General features: G+C 52.9%; 4 protein-coding genes across 4 annotated transcripts; all 4 read right to left on the reverse strand.

Moving 5' to 3' along the window:
* Nucleotides 1–401: 401 nt before the first annotated feature.
* Nucleotides 402–3,138, reverse strand: HOXB5 (homeobox B5). Its single transcript, XM_003786465.2, has 2 exons — nt 2,299–3,138; nt 402–1,630 (listed from the first exon to the last, which is right to left on the reverse strand). Exons 1-2 carry the CDS (start codon nt 2,858–2,860, stop codon nt 1,383–1,385), a joined length of 810 nt encoding a protein of 269 aa, XP_003786513.1. The 5' UTR covers nt 2,861–3,138; the 3' UTR covers nt 402–1,382.
* Nucleotides 3,139–4,910: 1,772 nt separating this feature from the next.
* Nucleotides 4,911–14,055, reverse strand: HOXB6 (homeobox B6). The gene is made up of 3 exons (XM_003786466.2): nt 13,561–14,055; nt 6,822–7,346; nt 4,911–5,801 (listed from the first exon to the last, which is right to left on the reverse strand). Exons 2-3 carry the CDS (start codon nt 7,234–7,236, stop codon nt 5,542–5,544), a joined length of 675 nt encoding a protein of 224 aa, XP_003786514.1. The 5' UTR covers nt 7,237–7,346; nt 13,561–14,055; the 3' UTR covers nt 4,911–5,541.
* A 2,742-nt stretch (nt 14,056–16,797) lies between these two features.
* Nucleotides 16,798–19,654, reverse strand: HOXB7 (homeobox B7). The gene is made up of 2 exons (XM_003786467.2): nt 19,205–19,654; nt 16,798–17,160 (listed from the first exon to the last, which is right to left on the reverse strand). Exons 1-2 carry the CDS (start codon nt 19,602–19,604, stop codon nt 16,907–16,909), a joined length of 654 nt encoding a protein of 217 aa, XP_003786515.1. The 5' UTR covers nt 19,605–19,654; the 3' UTR covers nt 16,798–16,906.
* A 1,333-nt stretch (nt 19,655–20,987) lies between these two features.
* HOXB8 (homeobox B8) lies at nt 20,988–23,617 on the reverse strand. Its single transcript, XM_003786468.1, has 2 exons — nt 22,952–23,617; nt 20,988–22,144 (listed from the first exon to the last, which is right to left on the reverse strand). The coding sequence occupies exons 1-2, from the start codon at nt 23,373–23,375 to the stop codon at nt 21,837–21,839; spliced, it is 732 nt and encodes a 243-aa protein (XP_003786516.1). The 5' UTR covers nt 23,376–23,617; the 3' UTR covers nt 20,988–21,836.
* Between the last annotated feature and the right edge of the window lie 319 nt (nt 23,618–23,936).

Below are 23,936 nucleotides of genomic sequence, written 5' to 3' on the forward strand. Positions count from 1 at the left end.
TTTGGAGCAGGGAGCTGGGCAGGCCTCATCCACTTCCAAAAGGCCAGGAGCCTCCTGCTCACTTAGGCCCAAATTATGTTCCCTAAAGAGTTTTCCAGAGGCTTTGCTAGCCAGCTGATGGAAGGCCAGGATGGAGTCCAGCTCAGCCTTTCCCATGCCCCAGCCCCACATGGGGTTTCTGGGCCCCTCAGTCCCCCAAGGATGAAGGCCTGTTCCCTGGCCCAAGCACTCTTGATCAAGCCAGGCACTTAGGTAGCTGAGAGTGGCTGCTGGGAAGCATCCTACTTTCCCTTCCCTATACCCCAGATCTATTGAAAATGGTCTAGAATGGTCTAGGGTGTCCCTAGTGATTGGACAGGCAGACCCCCCCATCCAGAAAAGACAAGTGGAAGGGCAGTGTGGTGGGGGAAACATTTATTTGACTTCAAGGAAAGCTACAAACAAATACCAAAAGCGAATCACTGAGACAGGCCCGGCAAAGACAGATTTCACATGTAGTACAGCATCCACTCGCTCACTACAAATGGTCTTGGAAGCGAAATGGGTAAAGAGGAAAAGATGGGTCTGATCTAGACTATTCCCATATTTACAAGCTTTGGGCCCTCTAGCCAGACCTATGGATTCACAGAGGAATACACAAGACACTTTACACTGAGGAGTATTTTTGTTTCCTTATACTCCCAGACCAGGCCTTGTGGGGCCTACCCAGGCAGCAGGAACTTAAATCTTACTGTTTTCCTCCCCTCTTCTCAGCATCACTCCTTTGGTCCTGCCTAGCCCCTTCTTACCCCAGGACCTAGCCCCTGGAAGACTTGGGCCTGGGAAGTGGGGAAAGGAGGAGGAAGAGGAGGGTGAAAAAGAGACACAGTCATGGACTCCATCTCCCAGGCCAGCTCAGCTGGGCCCCCAGACGCGGCACTACCCCACCTCCAACTGCCGCCCCTTAGAGAAGTTTCCAGCTGAAACTCAAAATACAGCAATTATCCTTTTATATAAATAAGTTAGAACACAGATGGGAAGGGGACAGTTCACATTAAACATGCGAATTTCTTTTTTCTTTTTCCCCTGGGGGAAGGATTGCAACCACAGACACGAACATTCAGAAACATTGGCGGATTTGGGACCATCAGAAGAGAGTGGGGAACATGGAGGGAAAATAATAATAATAATTATTAACAATAATAACAAGATAACCAGTCCAGGAGAGAGGGAGCCACAGGAAGACCTAAGACCAAACGAAAAATCGTAACACAAGGCCGGGGCAAGGCAGGCTTGTGGGAACCGGTCCCCAGCGGGCGGGCGGCTGCAGCGGGGAGGATTTAGAGGGGCTGGGACTGGGGTGACGCGGGCTCTTGGGCTGCCAGGGGCTCCTCTGGGCAGGCTCAGGGCTGGAAGGCGCTGCCGGCTGTAGCCAGGCTCATACTTTTCAGTTTGTTGTCCTTCTTCCACTTCATGCGTCGGTTCTGGAACCAGATCTTGATCTGGCGCTCGGACAGGCAGAGTGCGTGGGCGATCTCGATGCGCCGCCGCCGGGTCAGGTAGCGGTTAAAGTGAAACTCCTTCTCCAGCTCCAGTGTCTGGTAGCGTGTATACGCGGTCCGGGCCCTTTTCCCGTCTGGCCCGGTCATATCTGGAGCGGATAGAGTACAGCCGCAAGGCAACTGTTATTCCGGTTAAGGGAGGGGGCACTGGGTAGGAGGGGGTGGAGGGGGGGAGCAGGACCCAGGCGTCCCCAGCACCCAGCTCACCACAGCACCAATCCTCCCTACTCCAGATGCTGACACCCAAGCTGGATTTCTGCACCCCCTTCTCCTACAGCACCCACTTCTGCCGGCAGCGAATGCGCCCGGCTTTGTCTCTTGCTCCCTGCCAGAGCCTCACCCTTAGCTGGGCTCAGGCGGCCGCTCGCCCCGGGAGGGAGGAGAGAGGTTGCACTTTTGCCCTGGGAAGCTCATTTTACTGCTCTCCCCTTCTTTGCTAGCGGCAATCTTAAAATTTCAGGGGTAAGAAGGACCTTTCCCCATATTACATAAAACCTATCCTTCCTCGTGAAGCTGGTGCAGCTAAGAGAATAAAACCTAAGCCGAAGCTGGAAACAAATTATTAAAAATATCCCCCTCCCAGATAGAGACCCTGTTTGGCTCTGTCCACAAAGCCCTGAGGACCCTCTTAGAGACCTCTCCCTCTTGGAAAAATAAATCTGTATTTGAGGAAAAGCCAAGCTCTCCTTGCGCCCCCCCCCCCAATGCAGAGAAGGAAAGCTGAGAAGACAAAAAAGAGAGACAGAGAGAGAATTACCATGGCTGATGTGAAGCTTCCTCATCCAGGGGAATATCTGCGGAGTCTGCCCCTCGGGCGCGGCTGTGGAGGTGGCCATGGGTTCTGGCTGCGCCCGAGCTAGGCTTGGGCTGCTTAGCTGGCTTGCAGCTTCCTCAGGCTCCGAGGACGCGCTGGCCTCGTCTATTTCGGTGAAATTGGCGCTGGAGCTGGCCGGGGTCGCCTGGTCGGAGGGGGACGAAGCAGTGGGCTTGGCGCCGTGGCTGTCGCCGTTGGTGCAAGGCAGGGACTCGGGCGAGGACAGGGAGCAGCTCGACGCCGCTTGCCTGAAGCGGGGCTCCTGGGCTGGCGCGGGGAAGGCGCGCGAGCTCTCGCCCACCGCCCCAAAGTGGCTGGAGGAGGCCGAGGAGCGGTTGACGCTGAGGTCCATCCCATTGTAATTGTAGCCGTAAGAGCCGGTGTGCATGGCAGCGGGATCCCTGTAAGAGCCGCTCAGAGAGCTGCCACTGCCATAATTTAGCAACTGATAGTCCGGGCCATTTGGATAACGCCCCGAGAAGGAGTTTACAAAGTACGAGCTCATTTGGGTGATTTTGGAGGGCTTGATTTGTGGATCGTGGTCGTTATAACCCTGTGCTTCACGATTTATGATGTATTAATGAATTATAGCGATGCACTGTACTTCGTTTTGCTATGTATGCGGCCAAATATGGGGGGGGTTGGAAGGGGGATGGGGGGGCGTTAGGGAATCACGTGCTTTTGTTGACCAGTCGTAAATTCTCGCTGATGACCTCAAGAGGTAATTCATGCTCTATGGTTACAAATAATGACGATCCGAGAATCGTTAGGGCCGATTCAATGTGAGCCTCCAAGAGAGGGGGAAAGGGAGAAGGGGGAGAAACAAGGAGAAGGTTGGCGTTGGCCTCTGAGCAGAGCGCGCCACCTCCCGGCGATTGGCGGGAGCGCGGGCCCAAGACTTCTATGGCGGCGGCTCCAGCCTCCCTGCTGACTTCCCGCAACCGCCCGGAAAGAAAGAAACCCTGGCCGTGGCTCACCGTAGGGTTGAGCGTTTTAGAGGAGGAGGTTTAGCTTTTTACCCATTTCTTGGGGTTAGGGTTAGTTTGTGTCCTTCTCCCTATCATCATCATCAACATCATTATTTTAACTCTGGATTGAGACATGATCAAAGATTGAATTGCTTTTTCCTTTACTTGCGCTTTGCAAGTCTTCCAGTTGGGGCGGAAATGGGGGGAAGGGTTGGAAGTTGTGTGTGAAAAACAATTATTGCAATGGGTACTCCCCACCATCTCAACTGGGCCTGCTTCCTGACAAAATTGCAGAGGGCGATCCACAGCGCCCAGGCCGAACGCGAGCGAGCAGGGCTGAGCGAGCAGGGCTGAGCGAGAGGCTCGAAGAAGCAGCAGGAGAAGCTTTCACTTCTCCTGGGCCTAATGGAAGTTTGGAATGCTCTTCCTAGCCTCCTTCTTGTCCTTAGCCCAAGCCTCGGGGTATGGCAGAACAGTACAGGGACCCCAGAGAACAAGCACTGCTGAAGCTAAGCGGCCTACTTGCCGAAAAGATTGCAGCGGTTACCGCATCAACAGCGGCTTGGGTTTGGGTGGTAACGGCTGAGAGTTTGGGGTTAAAGCGAGATCCCTTGGCCTCCTGGTTATTCGGGAGCCCCACATGAGGTCCCTTGCTGGAGACTGGGCAGTTTGAGAATTTGTCGGGTGGCCAACCGCCTTCCGTGAGAAGGGGTTCCGAGGACAGCAGTCTTGCTGTGCGCGCTGGGCGGCGAGAGACCACCGCAGCTGGGCCCCTTCTGCCAGGCGGCTATTTTCTTTAAAAATAAAAAAGAGAGAGGGAGGGAGGAGGAAGAAAGGAAAACAGTGTCAGCAGCTTGCCACCTGGGTGCGGGTGGGAGCGGAGAGAGAATGGGCCATTTTGGGTTGAGAGGATGAGACCAAATGCCCCATCATCTGGCCTCGGCCCTCGGATCTCCAAGGAACGAGGGAGAAAGTCAAACCCTTCTACCAGTGCATGCTGGCGGCTTTACATTCCCCTAGTTGAGCTTCTCCTTAGGTAGGAAAGGGCACCTAGCTTTTTCAACTGCATGGTGGAGAGATACGCAGTGGCCCCATTTTCCAGTCTCCAGAGCCACTGACCACAAGCTTAGGGCCAGGACTGGAGGAGACCTGGCCATGTGGGAATGCCCAAAGCCAGGTGCCTCAGCAACCATGAGGATAGAAAATCCTGCAGAGGTGCCTAGGCTCTCCAGGCTCAGTCTTTGCAGGGGCTCTGGGATAGAGGACCTTTGGTGGCCTCCCTCAGTGCTGTGGACAAACAAGGAAAGGCTGGAGAATAACGTTCCCTTTCTGTCTCGTCTCCGAAGTCTGCAGGGGGAGAGGCAGTTGTGAGCCTCAGCACTGTCCAGGCCCAGCTCTGGGGCCTGGAAGGGACTGATCCCTCCAGCCTTTATCTCAATTGTAACTTCCAAATTGAGTGGAGCGCACTGGGGAAGTCCTAGGCTGCCCAGGGCTCCCACCATAAGACACAGAGTGGGTGGGGGAACAATGAGAGGGGAGAGAAGAAAAAAAATGGCAGGGGAGGATTGGAGGTTGACTGGAGTGGCAAGTTTTCACGTCTTTATTATTATTATCATCATTATTAATAATATTAATATTATTACTGAAGTATTTCACGTCCAGAGCTAAGACAAGACTACAAACACAACACATAGAAAATTAATAAAATAGAACTTTGTTTTCTTCTGAGGCTCCTCTTCTTAAATTCTAGGTAGTATGTGCTCCTTCCAGTGGCTTTGGGGAGGGAGTGGGAGAGACGACAGGTCTGGGGTCAGGGAGTCTTCGAGGCCCCCGTTGGGGGACAGCGAATCTACCTTTGAACCGTGCACAGGGACATGGACGAAATGAGACGCGACACGAACAAGAGCACTTTGCTCTGCTTCCAGGAAACATCAAGTGAGTCCTATCCTCTGTTCTCACAGGGAGCCTGGTCCGGCCGAGCGGGTTTCTCAGGGAGGAAGGGGGGTCGTGGGGTGCTGGGTGACTCGGGGCACAGCCTCCAAGCACCCGCCAAGAGCTCTGCGGGCAGAGGCGTCCAGGACAGCGCTGGGCCCCGTCTGTCTTGAGCTGGAAAGCAGTTCTCTGGGCTCCTCCGCCCGCAGAGCCTTCTTGGGGCTCTCCAACGCCCTAGGCTCCCTACAGGCCTCTCCCTTCGCAGCCCCCTCCCTTTCCAACACCTTCACTCGGCTGGTTTTTCTTCCTCCTCCTCGGCACTGAGCTGAGACGCGCTGAGCAGTTTGCTCTCCTTTTTCCACTTCATGCGGCGGTTCTGGAACCAGATCTTTATCTGCCTCTCGGTCAGGCACAGGGCGTGCGCTATCTCGATGCGCCGCCGCCGCGTCAGGTAGCGATTGTAGTGAAACTCCTTCTCCAGCTCCAGCGTCTGGTAGCGCGTGTAGGTCTGGCGGCCTCGCCGGCCGCTGGGCCCAAAGGAAGAACCTGTTACGCAGAGTGGAGACGCTGAGGCCTCGGGTCACAGTGCCCAGAGCTCTCCTCCCCCTCTCGACCCTCAAACAAGGACTTCTAGACGTCCCGGGTTACCCTCCACTCTCACTGTTCCGTGTCCCCCTTTTCCACTCCTCCAGCGCCCCCTCCAGATTCCCTCCTGATCTCCTAGGCGAGTGCTTTCTATCTAGACTCTCTGGGGGGGAAGGGAGGAGCAGTTTGAACTCCCACCTGAGCCTGGGGGGAGGGGCTGGCCAGGTGTGTCTCTTTCTAGCGGTATCTTTTCTTTCTTTCCCTTTCCATCCATCTAGGCCCCCGCCCCCGCCCACCCAATGATAGATTCAGGCCCTTAATCTGTAATGACGTGAATCGATCTATAGTCCACATTAACGGCTCCTCACTTTGGTGTCCCGCTAATGGACATCAATTGGGATTTAAGGCGGACAAATACTCCAACCAGAGACCCAGGCGCCTGTTTCTCTTTCTCCCCCCTCCATCTGCTCCCTTTCTCTTTCTATCCCTATTCTCCCTCTCTTCTCTGACTACCACCCGTTTCCTAGTGCCTCTCCTTTCCCCAGCTTCCCACCTTAAGGGATACACAGTCCCAGACAGACCAACCCTCCCTCCCAGAGTCACATCCCCCCACCATGACGCGCTCAGTTTTTGATGGAGCCTTCTTTAGGTGGGGGACCCACCAGAGCAAGGGGGCCCAAAGGAAAGCAAAGTCAGTGACTGTGGCCCCTGCTTCTTTTCTGGACCTGGACTCTGACCTGGTGCCGCACCGGAGCCCACTTACTCCCCCTGGCTCCCAGTGTAGCTGGGACTTTGCAAACTTTGTAATTCCTGCAAACCCGAGGACAGAGCGGGGAGACCCCATGCAGGCGCCTAATCTTCCCCTGTCTCCTAACTGCAAAGCCCACCTAGCACCCTGTGGGATAATGGGGGGGAGTCTCGCTGGTTGTCTCCGGTGTTGGGGAACCTAGGGTCGGACCGGCAGCGGAAAGTGTCACTCACTGTTGCACGAATTCATCCGCTGCATCCACGGGTACACTGGAGTGGAACACTTCTGCTCCTCGGTCTCGCCGAACACGCTCTTGTCCTGCGCGCAGTCCGACTTCCGCGGCTCAGGGTGGAACGGGGGAGGCTCGTCGGCGCCTGAGAGCGCGCAGGCCGACTCCTTCTCGCGGTAGAAGGCCGGCGCCGGCCCGTAGTCGCAAGGCGCCGCTCGGCCGTAGCCACTGCCGGCTGGCGGGTAATAGGAGGAAGTGGCAAAGCTCTTGTCCTGGCCCGGCCCGGGCCCATAGGGCGCCGGGTAGTGCCTCAGCGGGTCCGCATAGCCGGAAGAGTAGAGCGGTAGCTGGCCCAGGAAGGACTCTTGCCCGCTGGCCAGAGTGACAGGGAAGGTGGAGTTCACGAAATAGGAACTCATTGGGAGGGGAGGCGCGCGCGGCCGCTGCTGCTCCGCCGGGTTTATGATTTGTTGTGTTTTATAGTCTGAGCGCCGCGCCTATTAGTAGTATATCCGAGATTGGGTTTTAGCTGAGGGGGGATGGCGAGGTGCCAGTGAGGGCCAGAAGGAAATACAACCATCTGATCCAACACTGACCAATGGCAGAGGCAGGAATTGTCAAATAGCACCCTGGAGGAGCGCAGCCCGCACGAGGGACCCGCGCACAAACCTATCAACCTTTTTTTCCCTCCTTCTCCTTCTCCTTTCTCTCTTCCCCCTCCCCCCCCAACAACACAACGCGTCCTGTTCCACCTACATAGAACCTGCAAAGACGGGCTGTGCCTTTGAGGGAGGAAGGAGCATTTGGATTGAGACCACCTCATCTCCCAGTGATTAAATAAATATATGCCTCCCCTCACCCCACGAAGGATAGGAAAAAGTTAATTGTGTTTTCAGAAAAGTTAACCCCTGCGTTACTTGGGCTCTTTGCCTCTGGGAGGGGTGGATAAATGTTCCCGAATCTCCTTTAGAGAGGACTAAAGGAGATGTGTAGTGTTGGGAGAAGGTGATCAGAGTTCTCTGATTTTTGCACCATTTCAGAAAGAGAAGCGAAGAAGAAACACCCTCCTTCCCAGGTTTTGAAAATCATTTCTTCCTGTTTATCAGATCTGCTCTCTCTCCTCTAAGCCTGGGTTTATTATTCCTGCTTCTCCACAACTCTTATGGTCTGAGGGCACCTATCAGATCCTACCACCTGAAAGACCCAGAAGAGGGGAAAATGGCAGAAGGTCCTGAGCCCCAGTTTCCCCTCTGGCTCTGCACCAGGCTAGGAGCTTCTTGAAAGGCTGTGGCTGCTGCTGCCCAACATCTCACCTGGTTCTAGTAAGCAGCTGCACCCTCTTGGCAGGGGACGAGGCACTGGGGGAAAGGACTTGCCCTCTCCTCACTTGGGAATACAAAGAGTGAGGGATAGTCTTCAGCCTATGTGGCTTTATTTGTCTGATCCCCATCCTGCCTGCAACCCTCACTCCAGTAGCCCCTGGATACTCCAAAAGGCATTAAAAATATCCTGGGCTCAGATTTGTAGAAATCAAGAATCCTCAAGTAAATCTGGGCACATAGAAGAAATTGTTCCTCTTGCAGTTGTGAGTCTCCAAATCCTCCTGATTTTTAAGGCAATCAGAGGACCACCAGAAAAGAGGAGTCCTTTCCCCTTTTCCAGGTCTCTCTAGAAGCTGGCAGTTCTTTTTAAAATTAATTCTTTCCCAGGACTTGGTCTTGCTTTAGTTTTATAAGGAGGAAGGTGTTCCAATCCTCCTGGGGACTCAGCAGGCAGTTTCAAACCATCAGCCTACATCCCCTTCTACTTTCTGTCTCTCAGGATCTGTACAATTCCCTCCCACACCGCATGTTTGGATCATCAACTTTGCTCCCTTTCAAGCTTGGGTGTGAGAGTGTATGTCTCTGGCTCTATCATCCAAGGAAAATGAGCATGGAGCACAGGGTGGGAGACAGGACCACAATGCACAGGCCATCCAGTGAAGGTTGACAATATTCCAACCTGGGAACAGGAAGGGGGCACAATGTGGGACAAAGTCTGATGTCTGGCCAGACTGACCCTCCTCTGCCTTGTCCTCAGGGCTCCCTTTTATGACTTAGATCTGCCCACTGGAGATGGTGCAAGACACTAGAGAAGGTGGTACAGGGCTGAGGTTGAGTGACCAAGGGTGAGAACTTAATTGGTTGCAAAATAGTCTCCAAGGCTCTCTGAACTCAGGGCGACTTCTAGACTGAACCTTCATGGCAAAGTGGCCATCCTGGATTTCCCTCCAATCACTTCCAAGCCAGATTCCACTGGGGGATGGGGGTTGATGAGAATTTAAGAGAAGTAATTCAAAACCTCTAAAAATGAAGAAATGTTAATGTCCCAAATCTAGCTATGATTGGGCTCACTCTTAGAGAGGAGTAGGGGCTATATTAACAAGATGGGGAAAGAGTCATTGCATGCACCTCCCTCCACCCTGACACTAAGACTGAGCTCTGGGCCTCAGTCTTCTCTGCCCCCCTTGCTGGTCACAATGTCCTCATCCTAGCACTGGGGAGTATGGTTCGTCCGCCCTCGCCCCCCAGAGTCTGGGCAAAGTAAGATGCAGTGAGGAAGGGAGCCTTTCCCTGTGCTAGAGGCAGGAAAATAATTGCCTTATTCTTAGAATCACAACTGCCAAATTAACCTCACCTCTGCAGGTTGCCTGTTGGGAAATGGAGCCACTATTCGAGGGCCTGCCAGGGCGCCTGGAGTCGGGCATGAAAGGAAATAGCGCCTCATCGCTCTTATCTAAGCTCAGAGGTATTTATGAGCGTTTATTCATCTGATCCGTTTGTTTGGGAAAAAGAACAGGCAGGGAGAGCGGGCCAGAGACCGCCTGGTTTCTGGAGCCAGATCTGTTCGAATCTGTCTGTGTCTCAGTCCACCTCTGTCTGTCTCTGGGTGAATATGTAAATACACAGCAGGCACAGCCTTCTGCTAGTTTGGGGTGTCTTTCCCTGCCTCAAGGAGGAAGTGTGTGTTCAGAGCAGTAGATAGAAAGGTGTACCAACTCGTGAGTACATAACAGAGGTATTGTACAGATACACCACAGGCAGGATTTATAATTGTAATTTTCTCGGTTGTGAATCTGCAGTCCTGTGGGCAACCACACACATTCTAGCTCCCAGGAAAATGTTTCTTAAGTTGTGTTCAGTTCAGAAGTAAAATTCTTCTTGAAGGGTAACCTCAGGGAGGAGTATTTGCCTATATGTATGTGTGGTGGTGGGGTGAGTAGGGATTGAGACATTGTCCAGGCTTTCCATTTCCTCTAAGCTACCCGCCCCCCAAGCCTCCCAAAGCCAACTCTTTGGATTCTAGGCACCTTCACCTATTCCCAGCTTTGGCTGGGATGGTTCAGATGAAAACATATCAACCCAGTTTTCTCACTAGACTTGGATTCTCTGGGCTTGGGGAACGTAAATGTTCCCAGAGGTACCCCTGTGCTTCCTTCCATAAGCTTGGAGGAGGCTCTTTACACGAAACACTTTGTCCTAAAATTGGCCTGTCCAAATTGAGTTACAAGACCGCATTTCCATTATGCAAATGAGCGCCATCCTCTCTGATCTTGGGGTGTGGGGGCGATGGCTCGCTCGGTTTGCCCCCCCTCACAGGTCCACAGGCACCCTAATAGCCCTGAAGGGTTTCAATCCCACAGCCCGACTTCCTCACCCTACCTGTCTTTCAGATTGCTCAAAAGAATAAAATCTCCTAAGGGCCCAAGCCTTCCATGTTGTCTTCCTCGAGGCTCCCCGAAGACCCAACTCACTGAGCTGAGCCTTCTAGCCTTCTAGCAGTCAGAAAGTCACTCCGCCGCGGAAGAGCTGAAAGAGCTGCTCCAGAGGCCCAACCTCAAGAGGCGCCGAGGGCGCGGGGGAGGGGGGCAGGGCAGGGTGCCCCGCAACCGCAGCGTTTGCCCCCAGTACTGCTAGGCCCCTTGACCTCGATAGCTTCGTTAGCTCCGGGCCAGACCCTAGCAACACCTCGGCTTGCTTGGCACCGGAGGCAATTTCCTGGAACACCCCCCCTCGCCAGGAATTAGGGCCACAGTACCTTTAAAGGAGAGGCCAGAGCTTCCTCCTGAGACTTGAAAGCCCGAGCTAATCAGTAACCCGCGAGACAGGGGCCAATATTCAAACGCCGCAGCAGAGGCTCGCACCCCGGCTCTCGCCACCCCCTTCTGACAAAGCGGGCGCGTTAAGTGGGTGGAGGGGTGCCGCAGGAACGGAAATTATGGTGGGTTCCTTAATGATTTAGCCCCAGTCCCACTCCCGATTTCCCCCCAAAGCATATTTGCGTCGATTTCGCTAGAAACGATCGAGAATGGGGGAGGGGATAGACACTTGAGACACCTTCAGTTTCCAGAAAACTCAGTTCAATTCCTTCACCACGGACCCACCAGCCAAGGAACTGGCAAGACCAACCAGCCAACCGGGAAAACACAGACCCGGCTTGTCTTTTGACAACCGAGTGGAACTGCCTGGGCCGGCGCCTTCCCCTCCGGCCCCTTCCTTTGGCTGAGAAGAAAACCAAATAAACCTTGAACAGCCTTGGCCTCGCATCTCTCCAGCGGCCGGATCTTCTCCCGCGCCTTGGTGGGGCGGAGGAGATCGTGATGGTGGGGGTGTTGATGGGTCTGTTCTGCCCTCAACCCCTTGGTTTAGGGCCCCCTGCCCACTGAATGTAGCATTAGTCCTCTTTAAATACGCCCTGGGAAAAGCTGCTTCCCCTGTTAGCCACCAAGTTTGGGGCCGGGATGGGCGGGAGACAGCGGGGAGTATGACATTGGGAATGGTGGACTGGGGAGAAATTTGTTCCATTCTCTAATCCACACCCGGGAACCAAGATCCAGCAGGGAGCGTCGGTGTGAGCCGGTTATTTCCCGAATCTTCTGTGCCTGGGGCTTCAGGCGTCCAGCACTGCACTAGCAGTGTCTTGGGGCTTGCGGAGCCAAAACCGCGTGTCTTCGAACGGACGGTAGATGGCAGCAAACCGCATAATTTGGGTCAGAGCAAACTGTCTTAGGGAGGATTTATAACCCGCCAAGACTACTGGAGAAAAAGACCTTTAGGATGGGTGGGTTTGGGGGAATTTTTCCTTGGAGGCTAGGCCCGAGTGCCTTGGGTGTTGGCGGAGAACGTCTCTAGCTATTAAGCCAAGTGATCCCTCTGGTGCCCAGTCTGGGCCTGTGCCTAGGACATCTACCTGCGCCCCCAGGAGCTCCCCTCCCGTGCCACAAGTGGCTGCCGTCCGTTTCTCTCTTGAGAGAGCTAATATACACCCCCTCTACACGCCCCAGGCTCCTCTGTTCACGGGCAACCAGAGGCCCGAGAATGAACGCCCTGCATTTGGTCTTAAGAAAGAGAAAAGCAATCACCTATTCATGCAGACAAAACTAAATCACAGTCTCTCCTGCCCTCCTCGCCTAATGTCACTTATCTCTGGGCTAGAAGCTTCCCCAGAAGCTCTGTCACCCCACTTTTAAGTCCTTGCCTCAAGGCTTGTGCCTTCTTCCACCCCACCAGCTAATTTTGGAATCTATCTCCCACCCAAAGGTTGTCACCTCTCCCCTTCCCCAGGAGACCTGACTGGGCGGGGTGGGGTGGGGGGATGGGGGTGGTGGTGAAATCTGGGCGCCTGAGGTACAGGACTAGCTGGTTGTCCAGGCTCAGCACCAGTCTAGGCTTTCCAGTTCAAATACCATCAAGTCCCATAACTAGGTTTTCTTTTTATTTTCTTCTTTCTTTTCTTTCTGTTTTGTTTTGTTTACAAGTTTAAAACAACAACAGGCTAAATATCTTCTTCACAATCACCACGTTTGGATCCAGGAAAGTTTGACATGTTTCCACATCAGACACACACACGACAATTTTCTCCTCCACCGAAATCCACACGACCCATACCAGTACAACACAAGTAAGGAGAGTCAATATAGTACAGAAACCAGCACGCTGTGACCTACCGCGTTAAAACCACAAAACTGTCTCCCTGCAGAGCGAAGCTCCTTCCTGTGGGAGTGGCGAGAGACCTGGGCATTCTCGGGCAGGCTTCCTGGGGGGGTGGTGGTCTCCCTCTCTTTGGGTGCTTCCACCCACAGCCTTTTAATTTTAGAAATGTCACCAAAGACAGTGAACACTTTTCTGTGAATTGTTCTTTCTCTGTCTCTCTAGCTGCTTCCTTGCCCTGGCCGGCCTCTGCGGAGATTCCAGGCCCTACAGAGACCAGGACATCCCTTAGCGCCACCGCCCCAAATGCCAATGCTGCCGGGAAACCGCCGACATCCGCACCAGGCAAGAGAATTCCAGCGCGGGAGCAATTGGGAGAGGACAGAGCAAGGAAGGAATGATAGGAGGGAGGGGGCAAACCCACAGAAGCCATAGCGACTGGCTTCTTCGGGTGCAGTAGAAGCCAGACACCCCCATCCTCTCCTTTTCAGTCCCCCTGTTTGAGCCTCTCCTCCAAGCTTAAAAAGACGACTTAGAGCTAGCCTCGTTGCCCCTTTCTGTTCTTCCTCCCATCTTCTCTGCCTGGGCTTCCCCTCCAGGAAGCAGCCACCCCTCTCTCGCTACCGAATTTCCTGGGAAGCCTCTCCCTGCAGCGCCCAGAGGTGGGGTTCAGCCCCGGCTTGGAGCAGGGGGGAGGAGGGAGAAAACCCCAAGCCCCACCCCCTACAAAAGCCATGCAAACGAACAAGAAGAAAATTGTAGAGTCTCCCTTACCTTTGCAGATCTTGAGATTTTTTTCTCCTCCGTATAGAAAGGGAAGGGAAGGGCGGGGGAGAAAGGAGCGTTCAGTTTCTTCTTCAGCTTCCAGATAATATTGTCCCAACCTGAGAGCCGTCGCTTCCCCTTCTCTGACTTGGGAGAGAGGGTGTTTCGCTTTTCTGACATTTGCATAGAAAATGGAGTAAGTTCTGGCTTTGAAAAATGATATCAGGCTGCAGTCCTGGGCAGATTGTCCATTTACCCTCCATGATGACTGAAATCCCAGATCAGCAAGCAAATTAACTTAGAAATCAAAATTATTTTTGGTTCTCTTTTGTGTAATTCCCACCCCTCCTTCTCTCTCTCTTTTCTGTTTTCTCCCCCCCTCTCTTCCTCTCTCTCCTTTGCTCTATTGAGCTGATATTGAAGTATAAAAATATCAAGAGGCTGGAGCCCTGAAGGACGACAGTGCTCCGACCTAGGTGTGGTGTCCAAAAGAATGCTGCATTATAACCACCAGGGAAATGATAAAAAGTTCATGTTCACGATCGCCTGGCCACATGACCGGCGCTGGCCAATCGCTGTATTCAACCACTCATAAACTTCTATCACAAAGTTGTAAATTTTCATAAAACAACAAGGAATTTATTGCATTTCTTCATGGCTGCTCCACCAGCAACCCTTTTCTCAGTCGCCATCTTCTTTTCTTCTCCTTCTCTCTTTTTGGGGAAACCCTAATATGAACAGGGGTGAGATTTTGGGGGCAGGGAATCAGAGTGGGGAAGCCACACAAAACCAGCTGAGAAGGGGGTTCTTTTCTGAACATCCTTATTTTCCATAGGAACACTGCCAGTTCTAGTAAAAATTCACCCTAAATCCTCCCGATAGGGACTGTTGTAAGGCAATGGGGGGGGGGCAATAGTGGTTTCTAGAGTTGCCATCTGAACCAAGGCAAAATGAAAGCTCCAGTGTCCTCCCTCCCCCTCTGTATAGGCTCCTTCGTCCCTAGCCTTAGAAATGGCAAGACCCCCACCTGTGTGGCTTGCAGCACTGCGGGTTTAGGGGCCTTAGATCCTCTAAGGCTAGTATTTTGCCCCAGGAGGAAAAGTGGCCTGGATGGGGGCCAAGGCAGATAGTATAACACCAACCAATTCTTGTCTCTGCACCCCAGAAACTGGGGGAGGGCAAAGCCAAATCCCAGCCTCTCCCACCCCAAAGCAGAAAGTCTAGGTTCTGTAAGGCAGCCCGATGCGCTCTCCAGGGGGTTCTCTGATCCTTAATGGGGGAAACTATAGGTTTTGGAGCCTTTTTCTTACAAATTCAAATGAAACAGATTCTCCTAAAACCAACCCTCCCCCCTTTTATGTACGATGTCTGTTCTTTACATTTAAACATTCCAGGGTTTATAATCGAATTTATACTAAAAATCAATCCCGCAGGTCTAGCTGCCTAGACACAATCTTTCGGGTTTTGTCTCACAATCTGGGGGGGGGGGGTTTGGAACAAAAAATAAAATTAAAAAATCGGCCCATGTTTCCTAGGTCCCCTGAAACACCCAATATTTTGAGTTGAGCGGTTAGTATCCAAATGCAGTAAACGAAATAATGTCCCCAAAATACTTTTTTCTTTTTTTCCTTTCTCTCTCTGTTGCTCCGGAGTAGGTTCCAGATTGCCGGCGGCACGGAGAAGGAGCAGAAAGTCCTCCTGGAGGAAGTCCCCGGCGGGCGGCGCGGTCAGGCTCAGAGCGGCGGGCGTGCTGCCACACTAGCCTGGTAAATTCGCACCGCTCAGGCTCTTTCTTCCAGACCCATTCTCCGCCCCACCATTGTTAAATTTTATTTGGGTTACCTGTGTCAATTTAGAATGAGACAAATTAATACAAATGAAAATAAAATAAATTGAAATAAGAAAGGGACAGCTCTTGCCGAAAATATTTGCCACACAAGCGAGAAACCCTGAGCGAGTGCCTGACGTTGGAGGCTGTTCCCCGCCAACTGCGAGGCCTCTACTCACCGACCTGGCCTCTATCCAATGCCAGTCAAGAAGCCAAAATGAATTTGGGTGTTCACTTTCCCTTTCCCTCCACTTTTCCTTCCCATGCGGCCTACCATTTTGGATTTCAGCTCTGTGTTTGTGTTGGGCTGCTGCCCAAATCCTACAGCCTGGTTTCAAGGCCTGAATGAGGAATAGGGTTTATGGAACTATGAGATTTTAATATTTTGTTTTATTATGTTTTGTGAGTGTGTGTGATTGAGCATGGAGGTTCATGGGTGTGTTTACTTGGGAGCAAATGTGTATCGCGTGTTTATAAGCCAATGTGTGCATATACATTGATATATATCAATGTGTCTGAGAGTGAGTGTGAATATGTGTTTACTTGTGAGTGTGTGTGAATATGAATGCATATTTTCTGGGCATAGAGTTGAGATTATGTGAATGCCTTTATGTTTATTTATGAACATATAAATTTAGGAACATGTATATGACAGTGTGTATAATCATGTATGTTAGCCTGCAAATAAATGTGTGACTGTGAGCATTTGTGTATGTATACATAAAGTGTAAAGGAAATGCATGCATGTAGTATTGGGGTTCACTGGGTGGCAGCTCCTCAGAGCTGGGAGTACCAGGAAAAAGAGCAGACCCAACACAGAAACAAGTTCATAGAAGTCAGAGCAGAGGGGCTCTGGGATGCCTACCCACCCTTAACCATCATACCCTCCCATCTTGAGGGAGACACAGGAAATAAGGTATCTGTTTATTTTTAATTGAGTTTTATTTTTCTATCCTTTAGATACACACAGATTGTGAAGAGGAGCATGGGATGGGGATGGGGATCTGGCGGGAGCAGGGAGCATCTGGCTGGCACTGGGGGGAATACCCTAGTCGCTGGGGGAAACACCCTAGTTGGTGGGTCCTTGGAGCTCCCTAAGGTCCCTTTGGTGCCACTACTGGGAAGGTGGAGGTTCAGGAGGGCAAGGAACCATGGGCACTAGTCCAGACCAAAAGTCCACAAAGACAGCATGAAAGGGGGCTTACAAAACAGCAAGATTTTACAAAGACCTTACAATCGCAACATAGAAAACAGGAGGCAAATTCCAGAAAGCTACAGAACAGGTACATTATGTCCTTCTCGTACAAAACAAACCCAACAGACTTTCTATAGGTAGTATTTTTTTTCAGTGTTGAGAAAACAAAATTTCACCTTTCTCTCTCCTTAAAAACATTTTTTAATTGCTTTAATTTAAATAATGTTTTTCTTCCCTACTTGACTTGAGTTTCCTGGTTCAGTTCCCAGAGCTGGGATTCATAATCATATTCTTTCTCTTCTCTTTCTTTCCCTCTGCCCTTTCTCTTTCTCTCACTCTTCCTCTTCCTCCTCTGCTTCTGCCTTGTCCTGGCTGGTGGTTCCAGGGCCCGCGTTCTTATTTTCCTTTTTCCACTTCATGCGCCGATTCTGAAACCAAATCTTGATCTGTCTTTCTGTGAGGCAGAGCGCGTGCGCGATCTCGATGCGCCGCCGCCGCGTCAGGTAGCGGTTGTAGTGAAATTCTTTCTCCAGCTCCAGGGTCTGGTAGCGGGTATAGGTCTGGCGGCCTCTCTTGCGGTCAGTTCCTGCAAATTGTGTTTAGAGGAGAAAAATCAGTGACCAGGGAAACCTCCAAGAGTGCCCACCTCCCTCTTAGACCCTGTGTGTAAAGTCTGTGGACAGAAATCCATTTTCCCATTAAACTAAATTCTCATTTTCCATACTGCAGCCCATAATCTTTGTTTCCCATTCCCCTAAATGTGCAGAACATTCTACAAGTCTCCCAAAGTAGACATTTCTATTTTCTATCCAAGAAGCTTGGAGCTTCTGAACCCAGAGGATCTAACCTTCTGGTTCCTGAAAGTTCTGCTACTAATGGGTATGTGTAGGATGAGGGAGGTTAATCGTCCTTTCACTTTCTGAGATTAGGGACTCTAGGCCTCTGATTATAATTCTTTGAGGTAGAGGACAATGGAAACCATGCAAGTGGCCCTGGAGTGGGGCTCCAGGCCTACCCTGAGAAAGTTTCTCAAGAAGAAAAGGAGACAAAGGGATCTCACAGGCTCAGTTTCCCCTCCATTCTGTTGCAGAATGAGGTGAGAATTTGCAGATTTCCTTGGAACATGGACTTAGTCTGAGAGCAGCTGCCCTCTGATGATTCTTTTCCAGTGATTGTCTGAGGCTTTGCTGGGGCCAAGCTGTCCTGCCTGTCTGCTTGCCTAGATAACCCAGCTCTCCAAAGCAATCTTTGGGCCTCCCAGAAAGCACAGGGGAAGAGGAGAAAAAACTGTCTGAGTTAGGACAGAATATGGAATATCTGGATGGTGAGGGCTGAAGGGCAGAGAGGAACTTCCCAGGTTAGGCCCAGAACCTGAAGAGACTTGGGAAAGGTGTTGATGTCAGCCCTCCTGGGAAGGAGACACAGGAGAGGAGGGGCCTAGTTTCAAGTCAGATAAAAGCTAAGCTGAAATGTTTATGAGCAGAAAAAGTGGAGCTTTGATAAATCAACTGGAAAGGAAGTTGAATTATGGAGCAGGTAATGGGGACTGTGACCACCAATACTAATAGTCTAAGAACTATCTGTGTTCCTCCTGGCCCCCCCCTCACTGGGATGGATGCCTCTGACCACAATTCTTGGACCTTCTGGACATTGGGGCTAGCCCTCAAGTTCATCTGTCTTGGGACAGCACTAAAAAGGATGTGTAAACAAGACTGGCAGAAGACCCAGGGAACCCTTGACTTCTTGGGGTTCCTTCATCAGCTGGCTGGGTGACCTGCACTCTCTAAGTCTTGATTTAGCCCCAAGGAGTCCTGGCCCCTCCCTCAAGAGGAGATTCACCCTTCTAGAGTGACACCTCCAAACTTGTTGGCCAGTTCTCTGGGGGGTATATAGGAGCCCTAGGGAGGGCACCTGAGGAAGCCAGCTGTACTCCCACCAGGCCTCCTATCTTTTCTCTAGTTCAGTAGGGGGTTGAAGCCTCATCTCTCTTGGCCTCAACCCCCTCCCTGCACCTGCCTCTCTGGCTCTGCGTCCCTGGCTAGGTCCTCATCTCTCCCCCAAGCCTCTAGAGCTCATTTCTAATTGTCTTGTCGGGAATAATGGGGGAGTGGGGTTGGCTGAGAAGGAAGGGGGAGGGGAGAATTGCTTAGCGCTATGCCTCCTCCCCCATACCTTATCCTAGCTGGGGCTGGGGGACACACCCAGAACTGAGATCCCAGGCGGGGAAGGGGGGATAGAAGGGGGATAACCTAATGGCTGTTCTCTGTAAACCCCAGCCTTCCTCCACAAGACAAACGGCCTCATCTCCAGCCTGTGCCGGCGCTGCTGATAAATATTTAAAGCTAAAAGGCCGGGAGGAGAGTGGGGGCGAGATGGGGGCTCGGAGGAGCGTCGCGGCGTCAGCGAAGATAGATCCGCCGGGAAGCAGAGCCGGCCTGAGAGCACCCTGCAAATATGAGGGTGGGGGCAGTGCGCTGCGTTTCAGCCAGAGGGATGCCGAGTCCCCAGAGCTAACCTCAGGCCAGGAGCACTCTAGACGCGGAAAAGGGTGCCCGGCCAGAAAGCGGGGGCGCCTTCCAGGGAATGTGCCGGCCCGCTGGGGCTCGGGACAGCTTGGTGCGCGGCGTTACCTGAGCTTCGCATCCAGGGGTAGATCCGGAAGTTACTCTCGGCGGCCAAATCTGAGTCCCTCTGCTCCTTGGCGCCTGCCGCCTTGGCGGAGTCGCCCGGACACACCCCGGAGAGGTTCTGTTCAAAGGGCGCGCAGTGCATGTTGAAGGAACTCGGCTCGAGCCCGTAGCCGGCCGCGTAGACGCCGGCGGCACTCTGGCCCGCCATGCCCCCCCCGCCGGGATACAAGCCCTGCATCGAGGCGGCGAAGGAAGCGCTCGAACCGGTTCCATAGCCCGGGCGCTGGGGGTTGGAAGCAAACGCACAAGAAGTTTGTTCGGGGAAGGCTCCGGTAGCGAAAACCGAACTTGCGGCTGGATATTTAGAAAATAAAGCATTCGCATAATACAATGAACTCATAATTTGGCCGGATGATTTGTAGGCAGGGACGTTTTAGTGTCGGTTTTACGAGATTCCTTGATATATTACAGAATTAGAGTACAGATTTACACCAAAAAGGACCCCCTTTTTCCTCTCCAGAACACGTGACGCCAGTCCACGTGACGTCCCCTCCTCCAATGGCCCAGCAGCTTCCCTACGGCTCCTGGTAATGTGGAAAAAATTGTGTGGCGTTGGATTTATAAAATATGATCAATAATGAATGGGAAAGCCGAGCCCTGTGGATTGGGGGTGGGGGCTCAAGGGCCGCTGCCGACCCCTGCGGGCTGGAGGCAGCTTGCAGGCGAGATTTGGGGAGAAAGGGATTGGGTGGAAGGGAAAATAAATAACCTCTCAGCGATCCGTGTTGTCACCCTCCACCCATCCTTTCCAATCCGTTACCGACAGAGTGCGAGACAAACGCAGGAATTGAATGCACGCAATTGGGTTGGTTGGTGGGTGGTGAGTGGGGAAGGTCAGTCTTTATTAATCCGGGCCAATTCAACACAGCCTTTGGGTGAAGTTGGTCCGGTTCTCCTAAGGCGAGGAAAGAGGTAAACCTGGGTTCATGGCTCTCTCGGTGCCCCAGATAAATGCGCAGAGATGGAGTGAGACATCATAGTTGCTCCTAAAGCACAGGATCCAGCCCGTGGTCATTGAATGCTGCAGTTTCTGGTGGCTAAAAAAAGGTTTGAAAGTAAAAAGAAGGAGTGGGGGGAGGTTGATTGAGTGGATAGGGTGGTTGGAGGTGGGTAGAGAGAGGAAGGAAGGGTAGAGGGCGGCCTAGGCAAGCTGCTCTCCTGGTTCCTGGATGCGTCAGTGAGCGTTGGATAGGCCTTAGAGCTGGGTAAAGGTGACCAAATCCCAGAGAGGGAGAGGCGGGGAAGAACGTCTCCATTCTCCTCTTGCTCTCTTCATCAGTGTTGGAGAAAAATAAAAATATAAGCAAGCTCATCATCCTTGAGCTCTACCTTTATCCCTTACCCCTCCCGCACCCCCCCCCACATAAGACACACACCAAAACAAAGAGGGAGGTGGAAGGGATACAGCCACCAGCCTAGGAGAATCTCTCCAGCGTGGCCTGGGTGCCTCGGGTCGGCAGGTCCCAGCAGCCTCGGAACGCAAGGGGAGGGGGTTTCTCTTGGCTCCTCTCCCTCATTTTTCTCTCCTCCAATCACACGCAGTCGCCTCCCTCACCCCCTGAGTCCCTGGGCCAAGGGACTCACACCACCTGCCTCCAGCCCCCGCCCCCTCCTCTCTAGGCTAGAGGCCTAGCCTCTGCAGGCTCAGGAGCCGGGTGACAGGCTCCCCCCACCCCAGCTCTGCAAGGCGCCCAGGAGCAAATGAGCGCGGGCTTGGCCAGTCTCGGGTTCTTGCTTGTAAACTTTATTGTAACTCTTCCGCCCTTTTCAGGCTCAGACAACAGAACAAAGTATAGAGGAACAACAAAATATATAATTAGCCCTCCCTCCCCCCCATAAAGCAATTCACGGATACAGGATACATTCTCTTCACAGTAAACCTAAGAACACTTTTAACAATTGCCCACAGCGCGCATGCTAACTAAAGTAACCTCTTTTGAGAAACACTTAAGACGAAATTGTCAAACCAAAGGAGGGGAGGAAAAGAGAGAGAAGCAAGAGAGAAAGCCAGCGAGCTAGGGAGGGCAGCGGGGAGAGAGGGGTTGGGAGGGTAAATGAGGAAGAGAGAGAGAGAGAGAGAGAGAGAGAGAGAGAAGTGAGGGAGACAGAAAGAATTACGGTGTGAATAGGCAGTTTCATGTTGTTGGGAAAACTTAGCAGAAATCTGTACCTTGGTCATTACAAAGAAGCACATTCAAAGGAAAAAAGGACCATTGCACAAGGAGGCTTTTTACATGGGGCAGGGACAGGGGAGCTGGGGGGGGGGTGCTCAGCCGGGCCTCGGCCGCTCACCCTCACAGGGCGAGGGAAGTCCTTGCTTAAAATCCTTTTCTTTTCCACCCCGGCCCCCAAGAGAAGGGAAGGAGATCCACGGTAGCTCACACACAGAAGCTATTACGAGATACTACCACTAGCGGGGACTGGCGCGGCAGGGGACGCTGCGGTGGGAGGCTCGGCTCCTGGCTCTGCTCGCGGGGCCGGAGCTCTCCCGGGCGAGGGTGAGCGGCGACGGCACAGTCAGGGGACCGGCGGACGTGCGGGTGGCCGCGGCCCTGGCAGTCTCAGCTGGAGCCTACTTCTTGTCGCCCTTCTGTGCGTCACCCTCGTCCGCTGCCTCCGGGGCCCGCTCCAGCTTCTGTTTCTCCAGCTCCTCCTGCTCGCATTTGCTGCTGGGGAACTTGTCTTTGTTGTTCTCTTTTTTCCACTTCATCCTCCGGTTCTGGAACCAGATTTTGACCTGTCTCTCTGTCAGTCCCAACGCATGCGATACCTCGATTCGCCGCTTGCGAGTCAGATAGGGATTAAATAGGAACTCTTTCTCCAGCTCCAGGGTCTGGTAGCGGCTGTAGGTCTGTCGGCCTCGCCTGCGTCCGGCGGCTGCTGGGAATGGGGGAAAGGGCGAGACAGAGGGGAGGGGAGGAGAGGAGAGGAAAGGATGGGGGAGGGGGCAGAGACGGAGAAGGTTCAAAGATTCGTGAACGAGCCTAGGAGACCAGTATAATAAAGGCAGAGGACCTTCTACCCCATGCGGGGGCGGGGGCTCGGGGAGGCCGCGATCAGCTGGGGGGGGCATGAGGGGGATCAGACACCAGTGAATCTAAGGGAGTCAGAAAGGGGAGCCCCCTCCCCTGGTAACCAGCACTAGAGTTGGATGGAGGGTGGTTTAAATCTATTAAAAGTCCCATAAACTTTAGAAGGAAGGATGTGAAGGGGTGGGAAAAATAAGAATAAAAAAGCCGGGTGGGGACGAATGGACCCACCTTGAAAAGCCCCCAGAGCCTCTGCCCCAGAAGAAAAGTTTCTTCAGGGTAATTAAACTATAAAGCAATTGAGAAGTGCAAAAGTTGAGCGCCCCCACTCCCACCACCCTCTCTACACTACCCCCATAAAACAGTAAAAAGAAAAAAGAGGGTAAGGAGAAGAAAAGTAAAGCAGGGTGAGGGGTTTATGGATTCAGGAAATGTCGTTTAGCGACCCCCCTTCAAGGGAAACAAAAAAGAAAGACAGAAAGAAACCCAGAAAAAGAAAGAACGGAGAGAAAGGAAGGAAGGAAGAAAAGGAAGAAGCGGGAGGCGACCGGAACAGAGCCAGCAAGTCTTCCAGTAGCTGGAGGAAATGCGCCCAGGCCTGCCCGGCCTCGGGCCCTCCGGGCCCGCTCCTGCCCCGCTGGCCCCGACGCGAGCTCACCTTGCGGACGCATCCAGGGGAAGAGCTGTGTGGGCGACGGGCTCTGCTCGGAGCCCTCAGCCTCCTCACCCAGGCCGCTGGCGGCGGCGAGCTTGCAGTCTGCGTACTGCACCAGGTCTGGATCCTGCGCACCGAAGAGGCTCTGGCGCTGCAGCGGATCGTAGCCGTAGAAGTTGCCCGGGTCCCCGTGACACGCCACGGCGCACGGGTTCTGCTGGTAGGGAGCCGTGGACAGCGACGATGGCCCGTGGTAGAACTCCTGGATTTGCGACGGGTGCTGGAAGCTGCCGCCGCTGCTGGGACCGTATACCACGGTGGGTCGGCCGCCCAGGTCCTGGGCGAAGCCGCAGTCATAATAATTGGGGCGCAGGGACTCCCCGGTTTTGTATTTGGAGAACAGTGAGTTGACGAAATAAGAGCTCATTTTATTGAATTTTGAGGCGGCGGCGGCGGCGGCGGAGGCTGTAGTTGGGGGCTGTTGGGGAGGGGGTGGGGAGGGGGAAAGGGAGGGAGAGAGAGAGAAAAAAAACGCGGATTCGCCGGCTCCTAGTCACCCTCGCCAGGAAAGGAGAGGTAAAGGGAGGAGGAAAAAAAGAGGAAAGAAAGAAAAGGCGAAGAAGATCTCGAAGCCGCCACACTTTTTGTGATTTCCAGGAATAGAAAAGGACAGAGAAGCCTCCAAAAGTCTAAGCTTGCATGGCAGCCGAGGCTCGCTCACCCCCCCCCCCCCCCCCCACCCCCCAAACAAAAATATACCGCCACTTAAAGAGGTCCTCGCTTTACATTTCGAAGAAGGGATGCCAGTTCATAAACAGTTTTCGGTGATTTACTTCCCTGCAAATGAGTTGTTTCATATTTTGCACTGTCTTTTCATGATCATTTGCATCCATTAGAGACCCCGCATCCTATTGGCTTCTTCGTACTCCTCCCGGACAGAACGCAGAGCGAGGGTGCGAGCGAGAGAGAGCGAGCGAGAGAGAGAGCG

Source organism: Otolemur garnettii, unplaced genomic scaffold, assembly GCF_000181295.1.
Source record: "Otolemur garnettii isolate 467f Iridium unplaced genomic scaffold, OtoGar3 scaffold00018, whole genome shotgun sequence".
NCBI classification, from domain to species: Eukaryota; Metazoa; Chordata; class Mammalia; order Primates; family Galagidae; genus Otolemur; species Otolemur garnettii.

Bases quoted from the DNA above. Each gene is read 5' to 3' on its own strand.
- HOXB6 (XM_003786466.2), bottom strand. From the start codon at position 7,236: ATGAGTTCCTATTTCGTGAACTCCACCTTCCCTGTCACTCTGGCCAGC. The intron at 5,802-6,821 runs GTGAGTGACACT...TCTGCGTAACAG, and splicing joins GCGGATGAATTCGTGCAACA to GTTCTTCCTTTGGGCCCAGC.
- HOXB5 (XM_003786465.2), bottom strand. From the start codon at position 2,860: ATGAGCTCGTACTTTGTAAACTCCTTCTCGGGGCGTTATCCAAATGGC. The intron at 1,631-2,298 runs GTAATTCTCTCT...TATCCGCTCCAG, and splicing joins GAAGCTTCACATCAGCCATG to ATATGACCGGGCCAGACGGG.
- HOXB8 (XM_003786468.1), bottom strand. From the start codon at position 23,375: ATGAGCTCTTATTTCGTCAACTCACTGTTCTCCAAATACAAAACCGGG. The intron at 22,145-22,951 runs GTGAGCTCGCGT...CCCCATTCCCAG, and splicing joins CCCCTGGATGCGTCCGCAAG to CAGCCGCCGGACGCAGGCGA.
- HOXB7 (XM_003786467.2), bottom strand. From the start codon at position 19,604: ATGAGTTCATTGTATTATGCGAATGCTTTATTTTCTAAATATCCAGCC. The intron at 17,161-19,204 runs GTAACGCCGCGC...CACAATTTGCAG, and splicing joins CCCCTGGATGCGAAGCTCAG to GAACTGACCGCAAGAGAGGC.